The sequence below is a fragment of the Caretta caretta genome, chromosome 2 (genome assembly GCF_965140235.1).
Source record: "Caretta caretta isolate rCarCar2 chromosome 2, rCarCar1.hap1, whole genome shotgun sequence".
Classification (NCBI taxonomy): Eukaryota; Metazoa; Chordata; order Testudines; family Cheloniidae; genus Caretta; species Caretta caretta.
The window spans coordinates 228,108,816-228,131,194 of NC_134207.1; the positions used below are offsets into that span (position 1 = coordinate 228,108,816).

At 43.1% G+C, this 22,379-nt stretch overlaps 1 protein-coding gene across 6 annotated transcripts in view; it reads right to left on the reverse strand.

The window, feature by feature from the left end:
- RUNDC3B (RUN domain containing 3B) overlaps nt 1-22,379 on the reverse strand; it is a 155,103-nt gene that overhangs the window by 73,649 nt on the left and 59,075 nt on the right. For all 6 annotated transcript variants that reach the window (XR_012667245.1, XR_012667244.1, XR_012667246.1 and 3 more), the window contains exons 4-6: nt 18,249-18,334; nt 15,602-15,691; nt 1,067-1,147 (exon numbers count right to left, since the gene is read on the reverse strand). Coding sequence is in view for 3 of the 6 variants with exons in the window: in XM_048838058.2 (XP_048694015.2) it covers nt 1,067-1,147; nt 15,602-15,691; nt 18,249-18,334 (257 nt within the window). In the remaining 3 variants the exon portion in view is untranslated. The remainder of the gene's footprint in view (nt 1-1,066; nt 1,148-15,601; nt 15,692-18,248; nt 18,335-22,379) is intronic.

Consider the following 22,379-nt stretch of genomic DNA (forward strand, 5'->3'; position numbering starts at 1 on the left):
ATTTTAAGACAAGTCAGGGAATCGGCCCTGCTCTGACAAACATGGGTGCCCATTAAAGCTTATTAGACTATATCAGTACAGTGGTGACCCTGAACAGACATAGGGTTTTCTTTAAGATTTGTGTGAGTATTTCTCAAGTGTGCACATTCTATTACTGATTTGGGTCAAAAATAGTTGTGTCGTTTAACTTAAATTGAACTTTGCAATTAGGCAATTAAAAAAAATCTTTAATGAGATCTTCATCTCTAGAGAACAATTAGAAATTTCATTTTTCAGCCATGTGTCTTAGAGACAGTACATCAAATATTTCATGGGAGGACATCTTAATTCCCGCCCATTTTTCAAAACAGTTAAGTCTAGCAACAAAATCTATAGCAGTATTTCCATGCTCTTTTGAGGTGCTGAGTGGGGCTACTGATGGCCTCACTGTTCTCAGTCAGATACAGGTATTAACTCAATGATCTTTGTCAAAAAGGACCATTATGCTAAACCATATAGTTAAAAATTGGTTGAAGAAACCCAGGTACCATACAAGTAACCACAGGATATTCCTGAAGGGCTAAATAACTAATACCACATATAGACAGACTTTACAAAATGCAACCGAAGTCAACAAGATATAGGTGCAGATGTGATTTTTAATCACCTTTATATGAACAGTGCCATTAAAAACACAGACTATGAAGAAAAAAGGTACACACAGGAAGGAAAAATGTAATTGGCATGTCTTCCTACAGAAAAAAAGCATTGATTACAGCTGCTCTACCGTCTGATATTGGCTCTAATTAAAGTCTAAGCTTCAGTGATAAAAGTAATTTCTCTTTAAATTTAGCACAAGTATTAAACACCTGAGTATAGACGAAAATTTCAGCATGACTGCTCACAGCTCATAAGTCACACAGTATTACAGCAATAAAAAGCTCATCATCCCATGCTGATCACCAAGTACAGAATGTCACAACATATTGGAAGCCAAATAAACTTCAAAAAGATAAGTAAAAGGCAAAATATCCAACTACCAAGTGAAGCTGAAAAATAAGAAAAGGTTTTCAGGATGAAAAAGTACCTTTGGGTGAACTTCAGATAGGGTGTGTAATCTATTACAGCTGGAAAGTTGCCATCCAATCCCTCTCCCTTCAGGCAGAAACTGACATAATACAGAGAATCAGTAACTAGGTTACACCAGAAAATGAAATGGCAGTGACACAGTTCAATCTTAATAGGATATAATCTGATCTTCTTTACCAACAAAATCAAAGTATTATTTAAAAAAAAATTGTGGGGTACAGTTTTCCATTACTGAAATACCATCACATATCCTGAGTCTAGATTGTTGAAGATTGTTAAAGTTAAATTACCAACTAATTTATTTAAAAAGTGAAAAGTCATTGCCTCTGTTTTAGAATGATGTAATTTTTATACATATCCACATTTTGTGTATTAAGACAGACAACTCAATACATTGTTCAGGGGGAAAGGGGAGTATGTCTTAGTTTGCCTTTTCTCAAAGGTTTGAAAGAGCTGCCAATTGTGCATGGAAAGTTGGAGAAAGACATTCCTTTAGATACAATTCTGTTTATATATTGCTGCATTTTCTGCATATTAAAACTATTGAGACCACAAATTCCCAAAGAATGCTCAGCTCTTTCCAATCATATAGGAACAATCACCTCCCTAATGGGTTTGCCCCCCCTTAAGTCCTGATTTCACAAATGTTTACACAGATACATGGAGAAAAAAGAGGTTCGGGACTATTTAGAAAAGCTGGTCGAGCACAAGTCCATGGGGCCGGATGTGCTGCATCTGAGAGTGCTAAAGGAGTTGGTGGATAGAAAGCTGGCTAGATCGTCGGGCTCAATGGGTAGTGATCAATGGCTCCATGTCTAGTTGGCAGCCAGTACCAAGCGGAGTGCCTCAAGGGTTGGTCCTGGGGCCGGTTTTGTTCAATATCTTCATTAATGTTCTGGAGGATGGCATGGACTGTCAGCGAGTTTGCAGAGGACACTAAACTGGGAGGAGAGGTAGATACACTGGAGGGTAGGGATAGGATACAGGGGGACCTAGACAAATTAGAGGATTGGGTCAAAAAAAATCTGATGAGGTTCAACAAGGACAAGTGCAGAGTCCTGCACTTAGGATGGAAGAATCCCATGCACTGCTACAAAATAGGGACTGAATGGTTAGGCAGCAGTTCTGCAGAAAAGGTCCTAGGGGTTACAGTGGACGAGAAGCCGGATAAGAGTCAACAGTTTGCCCTTGTTGCCAAGAAGGCCAATGGCATTTTGTGCTGTAAAAGTAGGGGCATTGCCAGCAGATCGAGGGACGTGATCATTCCCCTCTATTCGACATTGGTGAGGCCTCATCCGGAGTACTGTGTCCAGTTTCGGGCCCCACACTACAAGAAGGATGTGGAAAAATTAGAAAGCGTCCAGCGGAGGGCAACAAAAATGATTAGGGGAATGGAACACATCACTTATGAGAGACTGAGGGAGCTGGGATTGTTTAGCCTGCAGAAGAGAAGAATGAGGAGGGACCTGATAGCTGCTTTCAACTGCCTGAAAGGGGATTCCAAAGAGGATGGATCTAGACTGTTCTCAGTGGTAGCAGGTGACAGAATGAGGAGTAATGGTCTCAAGTTGCAGTGGGGGAGGTTTAGGTTGGATATTAGGAAAAACTTTTTCACTAGGAGGGTGGTGAAGCACTGGAATGCGTTACCTAGGGAGGTGGTGGAATCTCCTTCTTTTGAGGTTTTAAGGTCAGGTTTGACAAATCCCTAGCTGGGATGATTTAGTTGGGGACTGGTCCTGCTTTGAGTAGGGGGTTGGACTAGATGACCTCCTGAGGTCCCTTCCAACCCTGATATTCTATGATTCTATGATACTTGATCTGATTGTAATGGAACTACTCATATGCATAAAAGCAAGCATTCGTGTAAGTGGTTGCTAGTTCGAGGCCTAAAAGACAAGATAAAGGGATGGAGAAAAGGATGTACATATAAGGGAAGTGATCAGAGCAACTGGCATACACCTTATTAATTCTGCTTTTTAAATTCTTTACATTTTAATATGAGGGTGCAGATGGAGGGAGGGGGAATAGCATGAAGGTACTAGAAACCAGGCAGAAGAAGAGGAGGAAAGCTTCACAGGAGAAGAAAGGGTTGAGAAATTGATTACTACTGATATTTGGAAGAATAAGTTTGCAAAGAGTTTACCTACTCCTTCTGCTTATTCAGAAACAAAAAGTGATTTATAACATCACAACCAATTACTGCAATTAGTTTTTTTGTTTATTTTTTTTTTTACTTCAAGTGATGAGTAGCAGGAACAGATGAACATTTTAGAAACCAACATTCAGAAATGTCCCTCTGTATCCATATAACTTTCTAAAACTCAGATATAAAGATCACAACATAGATTAGAGGTAAGATTAAACATGGTTCTAAAAGAAAATTAAGGTTTAATTACAATAATGATAGTTTCACAAGGTTTCCAAGAGGCTCAAATACAATTTTTTCATTCTTCCTCTCCCTCCCGCATCAAATACCAAAATATACACTTTCTAAAATTTGCTCCTCAGAGGGAGACAGTTCCTGCAGTCAATTTAGAAGCTTAATTTTGTTAAAAAAATTCCTTTCTGATCAAATAAAAAAAACACTGTTCTGAAGAAAGTGTCAAAGTGAGCTTTTCCAGAAGTCTTAAACCTTTAAATGGGGGCTGCAGGAAGCGGCGTGGGACAAGGAATGTGCTGGCCACCGCTTCCCGTAGCCCCCATTGGCCTAGAACGACAAACCGCAGCCAGTGGGAGCTGCGATCGGCCAAACCTGCGGACGCTGTAGGTAAACAAACAGTCCTGGCCTGCCAGCGGATTTCCATGACGGGCCGCATGCCAAAGGTTGCCGATCCCTACATTATACAGGCAAGTCTAGCTAAAAACAATACAGAAATCTAATTTATGGTACACCTCAAACTGGTTTGCCCAGTGTCTGGAGCAAAGACACTCAGACAAAGCTGAAAAACTGTGATAGTTGCCTCTTTGTTGCTACTGAAAGTGTAATAGTAAGAAGATGATGACGGAAGAGAAGATCAGCTATGGTATCTCAATGTAGGGGCAGATGTTCTTCTCTCAGCAGAATTAAGGAATTAACTTAAACTAGGCAGTAGACCATGTATTCTTTTAGCTTCTCCAGTGGTTCATCTGTTTGATTGCTAAATAGATTCTCCCCTTTAAAGGGAAAGTCCTCTATTCTGAACCTGTTTCACTGGGAAGAGTAGATGATCTTAACCTGCCATAAGAAAAGGAGTACTTGTGGCACCGTAGAGACTAACCAATTTATTTGAGCATAAGCTTTCGTGAGCTACAGCTCACTTTTCTTCAGCTAATAACAGATGCTGTCGCTTTGGTCAAGGAGTATGAAGCATCAAGTGATATTCTAAAGTCAGTGGTCCCCAAACTTTTTACCTCGCGTCCCCCCTTACCACTGTGTGCGGCCCCCCCCCAGAGGTGGGAGCAGGGCCATGGCTCCAGGAGTGGGGGATACGAACAGGGGTAAGGGGGCCTACAGCTGGGGTGCCGGGTCAGTGGCGCTGCAACTTTAATAGTGGGGGTGCTGAAAGCCAACCCCCTTACCCCATCCAGACTCACCCCCGAGTTGGGACCGGAAGCAGGGCCGTGTGTCTGGGAGGGGGGACACAGACAGGGGTAAGGGGTTTGAGGCTGGGGCCACAGCCAGGACCCCGGGCATGGGGCCAGCAGCTGAGACCCCCACGTAAAACCTACACCCCCGAAACTCTAGTTCCCACGTCTGTGCCTGGGCTGTGTCCCCCCCCCAAATGTTCCTCTGCACCCTCTTAGGGAAGCACACCCCACAGATTGTGGACCTCTGCTCTAAGAGCATGTTTCATTATGTTCTGTCCACCAGTTAAAATATCATTCACCAGTTTATGCTGATCTTCTGATAGCACTTGAATAAAGGTGGCCATCTTTTCTTGTAGGTGAAACTGATAACAGAACACAATACTCAGAAAAGATGAAGAAAAAACCTTTTGTCCTAAAGTATCCAATGTTTACCCTCCTTGACAAACAACATGGAATGTGCCATCTGTCGATAGCCACTGCTACTACTAACAAGTTAGGGCTGGGCTGCATGTAGTGAAAATAAGAACTCCTCCTCATAGGACAGGTGGTATAAAATTTAGCAGCTTTTTAAAAAATGGGCTAACAAGAAGCTGGAGTAGACCAAACAGATTTGGCCATGACAACAGCCCATCTAATATGGGTAAAGAAATTCTGGACTGTAAAGGGGCTCCCAAAATGTCAAAAACTGGATGGGAGAATTCTTTAATTGTCACAGAAGGTAGTTTTATAGAGGTACCACCAATCCTATCCACCAATTCACAAAACAGTCTGGGAACGGACGTGGATGGATCCAGGTCTGACGGACCCAATGAATCACTCATCTGGGATCCAGCCCTGCCAACACTGGATGCTCTTTTCCTATCCATCTTCCTCAGAGCTGCAACCAATGCATCTGGTGGCCTTTCACATGGCCTTGACTTTGGAGCGTATGAAGCCAGTACTGACAGAAGCTTAAGAGTTTTTAGTTTAATCAGATCCAATGTCCTGAGTGCCATTAGCACTGCTAGTCTTGGAGTTACCTCTGGTGCCGATTTCTTCATAAGCACCTTAGTCTTAGTAGGTGCCAAACTCTGAGATGACACAGGTCTCTTCACTCATAGCACATGCTCTTGAATGCGCCAGATACGATAGACTTTGCTGTTATTGCTTCCACAAGAAAAGGTTACTCACCTCGTGTACTAAACTGTGTTTCTTTGAGATGTGTCCCCCTATGGGTGCTCAACTTTGGGTGTGTTCACGCCCCCTGCGCCTCAGATCGGAGATTATAGGTAGCAGTATCTATTTGGTCAGCACATGTACTCTCCTAGTCTCATGCCCTATATCAGGACTAGATAGCTCTGCGCAGGCCAACTGTCCTCAGTTCCTTCTCTACCGCAGAGCTCAATGGTAAGAACTCCGAAGCAGAGGGTAGGACGACGGATAGTGGAGCACCCATAGGGACACTCACCTCAAAGAACCACAGTTACTGCATAAGGCAAGTAATCTTTTCTTCGTCGAGCAGTGTTCTTATGGGTGCTCCGCTTTAGGTGACTCTACAACAATACCCCTAAGGGAGAGGTCGAGTCTAGAACTGAGGATAAGACAGCCAAATATGGCATTGGATGCTGAGTTGTGGATGAGTGGATAATGTTTAGCAAATGTATGAGCAGATGTCCAATTTGCTGCTTTGCATATTTCTGTGACCGTAATGTTTCTGAGGAAGGCTATGGAAGTGGAGAGAGATCTCGTTGTTTTCACTCCAGGAGGAGTCCTTGTGGCACTTTAGAGACTAACAAATTTATTTGGGCATAAGCTTTCATGGAGTGGGTTATAGCTCACTCTTCTACACCTCCCTGTGAAAACTAAATAAATTTGTTAGTCTCTAAGGTGCCACAAGGACTCCATCGTTTTTACCAATACAGACTAACAGAACTACTTCTCTGAAACCTGTCATCATGGAGTGAGTTCATACTCTAGGAGGTTGAAGATTGAGAGCATGAAAGCAACAGGTTTCAGAGTAACAGCCGTGTTAGTCTGTATTCGCAAAAAGAAAAGGAGTACTTGTGGCACCTTAGAGACTAACCAATTAACTAATAGCAGACTGGTAATAGAGACTGGGAGTGGCTTAGTCATTATGCAAGGTAGCCTATTTCCCCTTGTTTTTTCCTATCCCCCTCCCCCCCCAGACGTTCTTGTTAAACTCTGGATTTGTGCTGGAAATGGCCCACCTTGATTATCATACACAATGTAAGGAGAGTGATCACTTTAGATAAGCTATTACCAGCAGGAGAGTGGGGTGGGAGGAGGTTTTTTTTCATGCTTTGTGTGTATATAAGATCTTCTAAACTTTCCACAGTATGCATCCGATGAAGTGAGCTGTAGCTCACGAAAGCTTATGCTCAAATAAATTGGTTAGTCTCTAAGGTGCCACAAGTACTCCTTTTCTTTTTGTGAAAGCAATAGGTAATGCAGTCTGATATCCATCTAGAGAGTCTTTGTTTAGAGATTGAGGATCCTTTGATCTGTCTGCAACGGAGAGAAATAGTTAGGACTAAGCCCTTCAGGAAATCTCCCAATCTAAATAGAAGGCTAGTGCTCTCCTGACCTCGAGTGTGTGTAGGAGTGGAAAGAAAACTGGGAGGTGGATAAGATGGTTTATATGGAACTCTGAAGATATTTTCAGTAGGAACTTGGGGTGTGGTCATAGTGTAACCTTGTCTTTGAAAAAGACTGTAAATGGAGGGGTTCACCATAAGAGCAGACATAAAGGCTCTGAGCAGACCTAAAGGCTACTAGGAATGCAGTTTTCACAGGGAGGTGTAGAAGAGTGCAGGTGGCCATGTATTCGAAGGCAACTGAAGACAAGGTTGAGGTCCCATGCCAGTGTAGGACATCTGACTTGTGGGAAGAGGTTACCCTTGAGAAACCTTCTTGTTGTAGGATGAGTGAAAACAGAATAACTGTCTATAACTGATAACTGGTAAAAGGTGGTGATGGCTGCAAGAAGCATCTTTATGAGGTTAGAGATAATCCTGACATTTTTGGTTCTAGGATGGAATCTAGCACGAGCAGTAGCAGAGAGGATATAGGAATAATTGTCTCAAGTCAGAGCAGAGTTGGACTCTCTTCCACTTTTGAATATATGTGCGATGAATAGTTTGTTTCCTGCTATGTAACAGCACCACCTTTACATCCTCAGAGCAGGTCATTTCCAAGCTTTCAAACCATCAAGGAGTCATGCCTTGAGCCACAGATCCTGTAGATTGGGGTGATGGACCTCAACAGCACCCTGAGAGAGGAGATGAAGAACAGGCTGGAGAGTGATTGGTTGTCAAATCGTCAGTTGGTAAGGCATGGAAACCATATTTGTCTTGGCCATATGGGAGCTATAAGTATAACTCTGGCTCTTTATTTTATCAGGACTTTGGCTATTAGAGGAATTGGTGGAAAGGCATACAATAAACACGTGCTCCATTGTAAAAGAAAGCCATTGTCAAGAGAGTGATGACGCACACTGGCGCTGGAGCAGAACTGGGAGCACTTCCTTTTTCTAGCTGTGGCGAAGTAGTATCTTTGGGACTCCCCAACATAGATATATGCCAGGGGTGGGCAAATCTTTTTTTGCAACATCAGGGCCACATCAGGGAATAGAAATTGTATGGCAGGCCATGAATGCTCACAAAATTGGGAGTTGCGGTGTGGGAGGGGGTGCGGGCTCTGGGGTGAAGCTGGGGATGAGAGGTTTGGGGTGCAGGAGGGTGCTCCGGGCTGGGATCGAGGGGTTTGGAGAGCGGGAGGGGGATCAGGGCTGGGGCAGGGGGTTGGGGCATGGGGAGAGGCTCAGGGGATGCAGGCTCCGCTTACCTCAAGCGGCTCCCAGAAGCAGCGGATGTCCCTTCTCCGGTTCCTATGCAGAGAGGCACAGCCAGGCAGCTCTGTACACTGCCCCATCCACAGGCGCTGCCCCTGCAGCGCCCATTGGAGCACATAGGTGCTGGAGCGGGGCCATGGCATGGCTTCTGGGAACCACATGGTGCAGCCCCTGACCCAGCGCCCTGGCCGGAGCACCGGAGTGGAGCTGAGCTGCATGGTGCGGCCCCGACCTAGTGCCCTGGCCGGAGTGGGGCCGAGCCACATGGTGCAGCCCCCGACCCAGCACTCCAGCTGGAGCAGGGCCGAGCCACGTGGTGCAGCTCATGGGCCAGCTTAGGCCCGTGGGCCATAGTTTGCCCACCCCTGATGTATGCTTTGGAAAATGGAGGGGTTTATTTCCCATTTGTGATGCTGGGAGAAATGCCTGCTGACAGTGTGTTTTGTATGCCTGGGAGGTAAGCTACTGATGTGGTGGCAAATGCACCTGTCACAGGATCCATGCACTGCTAGTGGCACCTCCTGCTGGCTATCCTGGGGATTAGCTCTGGCCAGGTCTGTCCCAGTGTCCTCTCATCCTACAGACTGCTCTCACTCCAGGAACTACAGCCTCCTCTTCATGACTCAGGCCTCCGGCCAGGTCACTACATGGCTCCCCCTTCCAGGGTATTTAACAAAGTTTTTCCCAGATCAAATAATCCAAGGCAATCCACTGTCCTCTGCCTGGTATTTGCCACATCCCAAGTGGCTGGTAAAGGACCTTGAGCCCACCCTCTACTCCAGGTTCCACCTCAGGGGCCCTCTGGTTAGCAGCCAAAGCCTGTACTGTTATTCCTTTCTGCTATTCCCGAGCCTTCTCCTACCTTCCTGGCTTCCTCCCTCTTTGGGTTTTCCAGCCTCCAAACTCCCTCTTTCCAGGAAGCAACTGTGGACTACTTTCTATAGTCCCAACACACCTCCGTCCTCCCAGGGCTGATAGCAGCCTGCTTTCCTGCAGTCACCTTCTGTTGTCAGCTTCCTGGTGTACATAGGCTCTGCCTGCCCCTTCCCAGCTGAGCCTAGTGTCTAATTAATCAATCCCTGCTCTCTGGCTCCTCTTCCAGGTGCAATCTAGGCAGTTATTTAGGCCTAATTTATCCTCTGAGGGCCAGAGTACACCCCATCACAGCACCAATTCCAGAGTTTCAGTGCTTTGGCACAAAGGGAAGGTGATCTTAATCCTCCCTGGCAGTTCGTGTAAAATATACATGAGATGATGTTGTGATGGTGCCCACTATAAGGCTTTGATGGAAATAGGTCATATATATGTTCATAAGCATAACTGGAATATGTTATGCTACATATGTCATGTAACATATCTATGTAAAGGTTATGATCCACTGAATATATTCATCCTATTAGTATGCATGTGTCGTTATATTCAAAGTTATGAATATTGGCTGTATACTTGTTAGATTTTAAATAACTTTAGTAAGGCATTTGGTCAGCTTCTTTACAAAGGAATTTGCAAGTTAAGTGCCCAATCAAGAAGCACTTAATGCACAATGGATCTTGGAAGGTTCACATAAGAAGTCTACATGAGGACATTCAAGGTAGCAGGTGAGCAATGGCTGCTGCCTGTAAAAATGGAGTCATGCATGGACATGTGACTTGCACAGGTGACTCCAAAACTCCATCTGGGAGCTGGACTTTGCACAGGAGACAGGAGGGGGTCTCCACCTAAAAGAGAAAGTCTATTTAAGCCAATGGGAGACTCCTCCATTTTGTCTTCAGTTGGCTAAAGAGAGCCTCTCCACCCCCAAGGATACCTGAAAGAAACTGGAACAAAGGACAGTAACTACAGGGGGTGTGAGTATTTGCTGGACCCAGACTAGAAGGAAACTAGTCTGTAAAAGGAAGCTTAGAGGAATTCCTCTAAGGGTGAGGTTTTTATCTCTATTCAGTTTTCTTAGACATAGACTTGCGTGTTCTATTTTATTTTGCTTGGTAATTCACTTTGTTCTGTCTGTTACTATATGGAACCACTTAAATCCTACTTTCTGCATTTAATAAAATCACTTTTTACTTATTAATTAATTAACCCAGAGTATGTATTAATACCGGGGGAAGAGGGGCAAACAGCTGTGCATCTCTCTCTATCAGTGTTACAGAGGAGGAACAATTTATGAGTTTACCCTGTATAAGCTTTATACAAGGTAAAACAGATTTATTTAGGGTTTGGACCCCATTGGGAGTTCAGCATCTTAGTGTTAAAGACAGGAACACTTCTTAAGCTGCTTTGAGTTTAAGCCTACAGCTGTTAGGGGACGTGGTCAGACTTGGGTCTGGGTTTGCAGCAGGCTAGTGGGTCTGGCTCAAACCAGGCTGAAGTGCCAAGCTGGGAGGGCAGGGAAAGCAGGGGCCGAAGTAGTCTTGGCACATCAGTTGGTAGCCCCAAGGAGGTTTCTGTGATCCACCCATCACAGTTGACGATCATGAACTTTATGTGCTTGCCTCTGATCAGTGGTAGGAAATGTGTACAGGCATTCTTGACTGCTCTGAGTTCTAGCAAGCGGATATGTAGCGTGAATTCAAGTGGGGATCACTTGCCTTGACCATTTGCCCGATGGGCTCCCTATCGCAATAGGGATACATCTATTGTCAATATTAATGGTTGGGGTGGTTGAGTGACATTGTGAGGGCCTTTCCAGCAGTCAAGGGATTTTTTGACTGTCAAGGGCATCAAGAGAGGCTTCTTTAAGCTGTGCTTGCTTGGCACGTATACAGTTCTGAGCCACCCTTTAAGGCAGCACATGTAGAGTTTCGCTGCCAAGTGTCCCAGTAGCTGGAGACAGTTTCTGGCTGAAGTCTGAGGACTGGCCTGGATTGTCAAGACTTTGAGAGGGAAGGAAAGCTTTGGTTGCCACCGCATCTAGATAGGCTCCTGTGAATTCGAGAGGTTGTACTGGAATGAATGTGGACTTTTGGACATTTAATTGGAGTCCCAGCTAGAGGAATAATTCCATGGTCTTTTGTGTGGCCCTCAGAGTCACTGAAGGAGCATGCTTTGAGCAGGCAATCGTTTAAATATGGAATATCATAATTCCTTGTTTGCAAAGGTGCTCCGCTACCACAGAAAGGACTTTTGAGAACACTTTGGGTGTGGATGATAGTCTGAATGGGAGTACTTTGTACTGAAAGTGATTTTATCCAAGAGTGAATTGTAGAAACCTTCTGTGAGATGGGTGGATTGCAATATGAAAGTAAGCATCTTGAAGGTGGAAAAGCAGAAAACCAGTCCGGTTGGTCCAAAGATGGAATTATTGCTGAGAAAGTAACCTTTTTGAAGTGTTATACCTTTACAAATGTTCTGAATGATCTTAGATCTAGAAAGGGTCTCCAACTGCCAGTCTTTTTCAATATCAGGAAATACTTGGAGTAGAATCCCTTCCCTTTGTGTTCAGTGGGAACAGGTTTTATAGCACTAGCTTCAGGAGAAAGTTGGTTTCCTGACATAAAAGGAGCTCATGAGAAAGAAGAGGGACGGAGCGGGGAGGTAGACAGGGGGAAAGGAGGTAAAATAGATTGAATATCCTATGGAGATGATTTCAACACCCACCTGTCCATAGTTATATGTTCCCAAGTCTTGACAAAAAAAGAGCAAGGTGGTTGCTGAAGCAGGAGAGATGTTTGGGTTGCTGCAGCAAATAAAAATGGAGGTAGTAAAGCAGGGCCTCAATCAACATCAAAATTGGTGGTTAGACATAGAAGGCTGTAATGTTTGTGGAGCAGCTGGTCTCCTCTTTTGTCAACTTTGTCTTTTTCACTGGGGTTCATAATGCCTTGGGGAGGAGGAAATTGAGTAGGTTAGGGTCTCTGTGCTGTCTTGGATTTACTACAACTTCTTTGTGTGTGCAGGCATGTAAATTACCAGTGGCAAAGTGGCTCTAGAATCTTTTAGTGTGAAGGGATTCAACCATTTTCTCTGCAAATATCTTTGATCCCTCAAATGCAAGGTCTTCCACAGTAGATTGGACTTCCCTTAGAAAGCCAGAAAGGTGAAGCCAAGAAGCCCTTTGCATGACCACTGCTATGTCAGTGGTGCCTAGAGAGGCCTGCAAAGATGTCCTTGCGAGAAGTTGACCTTCAGCAATGATTGCCTGAAACTGTTCCCTCTGATCAGCTGGAAGACGTTCAATGGAAGCGTTCAGGCTGAAAATAATTGACATGACTGTACTTTGCCATAAGAGTTTGGTAATTGGCGATCCTAAATTGTAGGGTCACCGACGAATATGATTTTAGTCCAGATAACACAAGATGTTTCAAGTCCTTGTGACAGGATGTCGATTTAGCTTGGTGCTGTCTGCCACATTCATGTACAGCGTCAACAAGGGAGTTCAGTGACGAGTGTGAAAATAAAAAGTCCAAGTCTTCAGAGAGAACATAGTATTTTTTGTCTGCTCTCTTGCATGTGGGAGGTTTTGTGGCTGGTGTCTACCATATAATTTTTGCTGGGTCCAGCAAGGCCTCATTAATGGGAAGTGCAATGTGGGCATGTACAGGATATCGAGCAGCTTGTGTTGTGACTCTTTAACCTCTTCCAGCGGAATTTTTAAAGGAGGCATAACGGCTTTATTAGGAGAAGATGAAGAGATATTGGTTGCAGAAGTAATCTCTAGTCTCACTCCTTGTTCCTCAAAGCTCTCCTCTTGCAGATCATGAGGTCTAGACAGAGAAGATTGTCTTCTCCTATCCCTATGAGAAACACTATGGGCCCTCAAGAATTGGTGTCTATAGGCTACCCAGGAGTCCCAGTAAGGCCACTGAGGTAGTGCAAAAGGGATGGGTGGCGCAACCAAGGATGTCCATATCAATTGGATATGTCATGTCTCTCAGTGGTAAGCTGGTTCTGCAGAGGCTTCAGGCTAGCTCACTCTCTGATAGTGGAATGGAGCGCCTTGAACTGATGAGATTGAATGACACGTAGTTGTTGAGCCGGTCTTCTGCAGAGCCGAAGAACTCAATACTGGGGCTGTAGAGGCCTGTGACAGTACTGATTTAGAGGAGCTTGTTTTCTCTCTATCACTCCATTCATGCAATGGTACCAATCTTCTGGAGCCTGAACTCTCAGAGTCCCTAGGCTTGCTGGAGGTACCGGTACCTGAGGAGCCTGCAGCCTTGTAGGCACAGAGTCAGACACTGGTGAGTGCCAAGGAGGTAGACCTTGTCAGGGATCATCTCTGTGATAGATTCTCTATCCAGTGGACTTGAAGCCCACTTTTTTTTACGGTTTTTGAGGCAATCCAAAGATTTCCTCTTCAAAGCTGCAGGGGAATACTGAGCAGAGGAAATCAATGGAATGGGCCTCATTGGGGACCACTATACGTGGTGGTGGAGAAGGCTGGTTGGACTGAACTTTCCATCATTAGCAGCTGGAGTTTTAGCTCATGGTTCTTTCTCGCTCTTGATTTTAATTTAAGCAGAAAGTACACTTCTGAGGCACATGTGACTCCCCAAGACAGCAAAAGCAGCAGAAATTTCTGTTATGGACCAGGATTACTTCATGGCAGGAGAGGCAACAGTTAAACCCGGGAAAGCCAGGCATACCATGGACAGACACTGCTACCTAAAATCTCCAATCTGAGGTGCAGGGGGTCCGAACGCATTTAAAGTGGAATACCCATAGGGACACTATTCGAAGTAGTAGTAAGAGTTCCCGTGGTCCATTCTGTCTGATCTGGACGCATTCTTGGAGTAAATGTACAGCAGATGGAGCTTCTGGGTGGAGTGTGCCTTTCACCAAGACATGTAAGGTGCCTCACATTAACATATGATGCTAGAAATACTTCTGGACACACAGCGCATCTTTTGAAGACTGCTCCTCTAATTTTTGGCTCCACTATTATAGTTAAAACAGAGAGATTAAAAATTCTAACTCTACTAACAGTATTAAGTATGAGAAAGACAAGATAGATGAGGTAACAACTTTTATTGAACCAACTTCTGTTGGTGGAAGGTACAACCTTTTGAGCCACAGAACTCTGCTTTAGGTCTGGGGAAGGAAACAGAGTGTCTGAGATTAAGTATCTAACATTAACTCTAAAATACCTACCTACCTAATGGTACTATAGATGAGAAAAGCTCCAGATCCAAGAGATATGGAGAGGTTCACTTTTGTCTAATGCTGCGGTTGAAAGGAACTGGGGAACAGATGCCACATTATAGCCTTGCCTTCATAACATTTTAGAGGGTGTGTGAGCACTCTAACAGGTAGTGCTTAGAACAGGTTCTACTGTCTAGGCTGCACCAACTGGCACAACCCAAGAATGGGAATATGCAGAGGACACTCGAAGATAAACAGGAAGCTAGAATGGAACCGTTAGTGCCACCACCTTAACTACACTCCTCACTGCAGATCCTGCTGTAGTGTACAGTAGCTGAAGCACTTTGACACATTTCTGAACATTTAAAGCAAATATTTGTTTTAAGATCAACTACAGTATGCTAGAACGGACAAACTTAAAATAGTATAACATTAAAAAGAATCCTTTTAGTCACTTAAATCAGTGTTTTCTCTGAAATTTGAGCTGCAATTACCAAAGTACTCATGCAACTGACAAATTTGACAGATGTCAAAAATTAAAAACATACTGATGTTAATGAAGGAACACTTTCTGTTATGTGAACAACATTTTTAGTCAGTACAGAAGGAAAAGAACTGAAGAATAATGGATGTGATACAAAAGTGGTCTCTCTTAATGCATCAAAATATCAGCAACTGAAGCCATGATCATAAATTGAAGTTTAGAATAGGACACACAAAAGTGTGTGTTTTGGTTACCTTAATATACTGAGACAGAAGAGGAAAGAAATGAAGAACCATGCATACACAAGCCAAAATCCATGTTGGAGCACACAGTTGATATTCTCTTTCATGAAGGATATTACTTATTTGTATTATAGCAGCATATGCAGGCTCCAATCAAACTAGGGCCCCATTGTGCTAGGCACAGTATATAAAAGAGACATCTTTCACTACACTGAAAACTGGTTTAAGGTTCCAGAATCTACAAATGATTTAAAAAAAAAAAGTTAGGATATATAGTTTAGTATATATCCTGACAGACAGACTGAATACCTGAAGTCAATAGCATTGAGTCCCAACAGCATGCCAGCAAGCATATTTGCTTCCTCTCCCAGGACAATTGCTCCATCTTCATAAAATCTCCTGCAAGAAACAAAATGGTTTTCACCCCACCCACCCACCCACAAATCAAACAAACCCGCCCCCAGAAATGAGCACCAATCTCCGTTCTAAATAATAATTCAGCTATCACATTGACTATTCAAGTTATTAAATTTTTTAAAATTTTTTAAATCCAAATATATGAAAACAGCCACTGGATGCCCAGATGGCATTCATATTTCACTTCTGGTAAAGCAAAGGAAGAGATCACTATAAAGCAATAAACTCAAGGGGGGGGGGGAGAGCAGGGAAGTGCTCCATAATAATAAAACTATTTTAAAATGTATAAAATCCAGACAGTGCCAAACAAAATAACTAGATATATGTTAATTAATGTATTATGAGTCTAATGCCCTTGAGAAATAACTGTAGAAAAGGATAAGCCAAAAAACAATCCCCTGCCCCCCAAAAAGAGAGAGGGACACACAATTGGAGTTTTACTTGTGACTGAGAATGTGTGTCATGCCTACTGAAAGAATGACAATTGATGCCACTGTAGAAAGCCTTTTTCATCTATATTTCTTAATTGTACTTAAAGTCAAATTTAAGACCCACTATCCAGATTTAATTAGCAGTCTGCACTCCTATTTTTAGCAGCGTAGCGTCCCACTGCCTCCCCACTGCTGAAGCCTTTCCCTGCCTGAGGGAAAGACTCTCACATCGTGCGTGAAAGATCATTGAAAGACTGGGGCCTAAGGTAAGACTCCAAAATCCACATTTTAGCACTTAAATAAATGGCCTGATTTTCAAAAGGGGCTAACCACATCCATCTCCAACTGAAGTTAATAGCACCAGCAGATGTTCAGCACCCTTAAAGTCAGGCCATTTATTTAGGTGCCTAACTTTAGGCACTCATGTTTGAAAATTTTGGTCATCTCTATTAAAAAAAATTTAAGGAAATAAATCTCTCACTAATAATTCTGGATAATTCAACTAATATCGATATAATTATACACAAATTTATATGACAATTCAGTTAACTCTATAGCAACACACAGGAAATCACTGGTTTAGTCCTCTGCTGCTTGTGGATCAGGAACACCAAATGTTTTGCTTTAGTGCCAAGTCACTGGAAATCTAAACTTCCAGTGCCAAAAGTTCAATACTACTAAAAGTAATTTCATAAGTTGAATGTATAACAACCATTAATTTAATTTTAAAAGGTCTACTGAAACACAGACTCTGTATACATTTCAAGGTTATTGGGAACTTCCTCGCATTCCAAATGAATGGTGAAAAAGGTTTGTTTTCTAAAAGCTGAATTAGTGAAACAGCCAGCTAATCATAATAATTGTTATCTATTACCTACCAAGTTAAATTACTGGACATGAACAAGAAGCGACCGCTTAAGAGGACTTTTTTTGTAACAAAATTCTTCAGAAGAAAAGATTAATAAAACAAAGAGTTTTATTAAAAAAGACATACTTAAGTTTTTTCAGAATTTCTCACACACTTCAAGGTGTAAGTATTCCTGGATAAGTGCTCATAATTTCAAGCAAAGAGCATGTGACTAGAAGGCTCAGTTCATTCATCTGTAAAATGGAAATAATATCTACCTCACGCTGGTGCAATTTAAGATTTGTAAAGCACTTTGAGATCCATGGACAAAAAGTCTAAGAACAACAATATATGGCAAGTGAAATTATTTTCCCTTAAATTTTGTTGCTGTTCTTTGAATATTCTCCAGTCTATTTAAGTCTCTCTGATATCGTGAGGCCTGATACTCGATTATAGGGGCAGTCTCAGCTCTATATACAGAGACCCCTCTGCTCTGTGACATGAAGCCCCTGCAAGAGCAACCCAAAACAGCAGCAACATATTTTGATACCATATCTATCATACTACAAGCTCATATTAGATTTCCTAGCCACTATTGCCTTCTCTTTTATTAAGGCAATAAAACTATATAGTTGGTATATTATCAAATATAACCAAAGTTATTACATTTTACAGCAGTACTTCACAGCTGTAACCAGCACTCGTGTGCATTAATTCTAACCTTTTCCTCTGTCCTTTCTAAAGTACTTCACCGGAAGTCTCTTCCTTTTCCCCCCCTAAGTTATGCCTGGGGAAATTTTCCATAATAAAACTGGGACAAATTTAATACTTCTTCCACTGTGTTTCTGAAGTCTTTTTAATCTAATGGCACTTCCTCTATCTTGAGAAGAAGACCTCAGACCAATGTTTAATCTTCTACCTTTATGTAGGCAGCAAGCACCAACCCCTCTTCCAAAGTTTAGTTTCCTATCTCACTGATCCTCTCCAAAAGCTCCATTTAAAAAAAAAAAAAAAGCCAAACTTATCATCAGAGAGGAATATACGAGTTTCCAACTATGCCAATGCTAACATACAAATATAGGCCTCTAGATCAGTCTGCAAGGGCAGCAACGGATACCCCTCACACAAACTAAACACACCATTTCTGCTATTTACTTCTATTCTTATATAGATCAAGTACCAAGTTCATTCCCGAACCCGGGTCTTTTGCCAAAGCAACATTTTGAAATTTAGCATTAAGCAAATATAAGGACTTTAAGACCTGGTTGTTTTGAAGTCTCTTAGAGCTGCAGAAATATATTCTGACAAATGTTTTTCCATAAGTGCAACTCTGATCCACGCTCTGCCCTGAAAGGAAGAAGAAACAATATCAAATATTTAGATCACATACTAAAAAGCATTCTTAAACCTATGGAAAGCAATCAGACCACTACAGCTGGAGGGGGAAAGCCACTACGCAATTTGCTACTAAAAATATAAATTTGGTATTTAATGTATACTTGACTACAAGAATAAGAAAATAAAACTACAAAACATATTTCTCACATTTTAAAAGGGTATTCAAATAAGAATTCTGAAGTAGCAATCTTTCCTTCAAGAATATAGGAGTGGCTAACTTTCACTCAGAGTTGTACAAAATATTTTTAATTTAATGAAAACAGATGTCAAAGCTCTGGCAACTTTCCATACCTATTTCTGTAAATAAGTTTTGCAACATACCTTTACTTTGGAACTCCTTGTAAACTGCATTTTTGCAATCACTGAAATCTGTTTATTAATCAGTAATTTTACACAGAATTATATTATAAAATGGTGTTTGTCTGTACATAATTTTAAAAGCTAAACTTTGTGTTCTTAAATAGTTGGCAGTGCAGTCTACAATGTTTTCTAATTTAAATTTTTTCACTGGTACCAGTCAAATATACCCAAATCAAACGCCAGTAAACAGGTGGCATGCTCCAAACCAAATATTCATAAATGAGACACCAGCTACTTTAGATTATATACAAAGGCTCATCACACAATTCATAGATTCTAATGCCAGAAGGGACCATTGTGATCATCTAGGCCAGGGGTGAGCAAACTTTTTGGCCTGAGGGCCACATCGGGGTTCCGAAACTATGGCGGGACAGGTGTAGTGTATTAAATTGCTCCCTGCATGAATGTGCTACTTACGGTGTACTACTTACGACTGCCAGTCCTGGTGCTCTGAGCGGCATGGTAAGGGGGTGGGGAGCGGGAGCGTTGGATAAGGGGCAGGCAGGTCCTGGGAACAGGGGGCAGTTGCATAGGCGTGGGAGCCCCGTGGGGCCTGTTGGGGGCGGGGGTGTGGATAGGGGTCCGGGCAGTCAGGGGATAGGGAGCAGGTGGGGGTTGGATAGGGGGTGGAGTCCCAGGGCGGTGGCAGACAGGGGACAAGGAGCATGGAGGGTTGGATGGGTCGGGAATTCTGAGGGGGGCAGTCAGGGAGTAGGAAGGGGTGGATAAGGGGTGGAGGCCAGGCTGTTTCGGGAGGCACAGCCTTCCCTACACAGGTGTAACTGTATTAAATTGCTCCTCATCGGAACGTGCTACTTACAGCTGCCAGTCCTGGTGCTCCGTAAGTAGCACATTCCTACACTACATCATGCGGCTTTGACGGCACAGCGAGCGGAGACTGCCTGGCAGGGGGGACAGCAGGGGAGGGGCTGGGGGCTAGCCTCCCCGGCGAGGAGCTCAAGGACAGTCCCACAGGCCAGATATGGCAGGACGGTCCCGCGGGCTGCAGTTTGCCCACCTCTGATCCAGGCCAAAGACAGCAATTATAGCAGACACCAACTATCACTGGTTTCACACATCCATATCAAGAGTTTAAAAATTGAATTAAAAGAGTAAGGACTTATGTGTGTGTATATACACACACACACGCGCACACACACACACGCTTTAGCAGACTATTGACTGAAACAGTAGTAAAACCTGGGTATGCTTTCTACAATAAAGAAGAAATTTTTATATGATAGTTGACCCTAATTCAAAAGATAGGAAATAATTTCAAACAATCTGTTAGGGGTAATCATAACTGTTGCCTAATTAAAACAATCAGGTCAAGTTATTTCCAAACTAAATTAATTGCTGGTAGATTTGATAATGTGGCAAGTCATCTTGTTAGTTATTTTTTAAAATTATATATGCAACTCTTATTAGGTCCATTTCATTGCTGAATCGTTATAAAGATTTTAGCAAAAATACTAGCTAACCAACTGCAGCCCATGTTCTCCGTTCATATAAACCCAGACCAAACTGCATTAATTAAAGATAGACAAATGGTAATATAATGGATATAATATCCATATATCCTTGGAATAACTCGTAGTGCCAAATAAAAAACCCACACATTTATTTTATCACTTGGTGTATAGAAAGCTTTTTGTTAGTCTAGAGAGGAACTACATATTTAATATCTAGTCCAATATGGATATTGGCCCCTACTTCTTAAACGGATTAGTGCTTTTTATGCCAGCCCAAAAGCAGCTATGCAAGTCAACAGCGCTAAATCTCCACTATTTGTATTACACAGGGGGAAAATGTTTACTAACATGTTCTGTAACTGTTGTTTTGCAAGATGTGTTGCACATGTCCATTCCACTTCAGGTGCATGCATGCCAAGTGCACTGGTGTCGGAGATTTTTTCCTCAGTGGTACCCGTTGGGGCAGTGCATGCCCTCTCTGCTGCCTTGTGCTGCTGCGTGATAGTATAAGGGCAGAGCCATCTCCAACCCCCCTCAGTTCTTTTTTTATCAGAGTCTATCTGATAAGAGAGGGAAAGAAGGGTGGGTTACGGAATCAACATACAACACATCTTGCAGAAAAATAATTATAGAACAGGTGATTTCACATGTCATTCTACTTCAAGTAACTCACAGGCAGTTCAATCTCGAGGTGGGATTAGAGTCTACCAGAATAATAATGGAAAGACAAGCAGCCCAAATCTGGCATCATCACTATATTATTATATTTGCCTCTCATTATGCCATCTTGCATGCACTGCAGACCAAGTTACAGCTCTGCAAATAACCAGAATATAGGCACACAGGCTAGAAAGGCTGCAGACGCTGCACGTGATGTGGCTGAATGAGCCATTACCCTACTTGGTGGAGTTACATTGGCCATGTCATAGCACAAATGTATACAAAAGGAGATCCATGACAAAATTAAAAACTAAGAAGAGACCAGAAGGCCCTTCATACTGTCTGCAACTGCCACAGACAATTGGGAGGATCTAAATGGTTTAGTTCTCTCCAAGTAAAATGCTAACCCTCTCCTAAAATCTAATGTGTGGCGTCTCTTCTTATCCTTATGAGCATGAGACTTAGGGAAAGAAGTTAATAAATATAATGTCTGATTGATGTGGAAGTGAGAGACCACTTTGGTGAGAAATTTTAGATGAGAGGGTAAGTTTACCTCATCCTTGTAGAGGACTGAATACAGAGGGTCAGACACTAGAGCTTCTAATTCATCCACTCTCCTGGCTGACAGGTTTCAGAGTAACAGCCGTGTTAGACTGTATTCGCAAAAAGAAAAGGAGTACTTGTGGCACCTTAGCTGAGGTGATTGCCACTGAGATGGCTACTTTCACTGAGAGATGGAGAAATGAACAGGTAGCCAGGGATTGAAAGGGAAGATGCATTAAGGGTAGAAAGCTGAAATAGCTGCTAGTTGGACCCTGATGGAACTAATGGCAAGCCCTAGCTGTTTCAGGTATAACAAATAGTCCATGTGATGGGGTGGACTGAAAGGGCTTAAGGTGGCCAGATAGGCCTATTAAGTCCATAGGCTGCCCCTGGAAGGAGAGCCAGGGAGTAGGGGATTGATTGCAGGCAGGTTCAGCTGGGCACAAAGCGATAGCGCCTATAAAACAAGGAAGCTGGCAACACACAGGGGCGACTGCTGAGAAAAGCTGCAGTCACACCCTGGGAACAGGAAGTTGGAGCTGATATACTCAGAGAGTATATCAGAAGAGTAGGAAGCAGTCCAGGGCAGGAGCAGTGAGAACAGAGAGCAAAGCCCAGAACTACTGGTTTGAGGGTCCGTGGGCTGGAACCTGGAATAGAGGGTGAGACCGGGTTCACCTACCCCCTGGGAAGGAGCACTGGTGGGACAATGAACTGGAAGACTGCCTGGGTCACTGTGCCTTTGAAGAACTATACCCCAGAGGTGGGGGAGGGGGGGCACTGAGTGACCTGGCTGGAGGGCTGAGTCATGAAGAGAACGCTGCAGTTCCTGGAGTGAGAGAGGGGCAGCAGACCAGAGAGAGCAAAGGAGTGATAGCGTGCAACTACAGGAAAGGGCATTGTCCTGATGAACTAATACCCAGAATAGCCGGGAGGAGGCAACCAACTAGCAGTGAGTG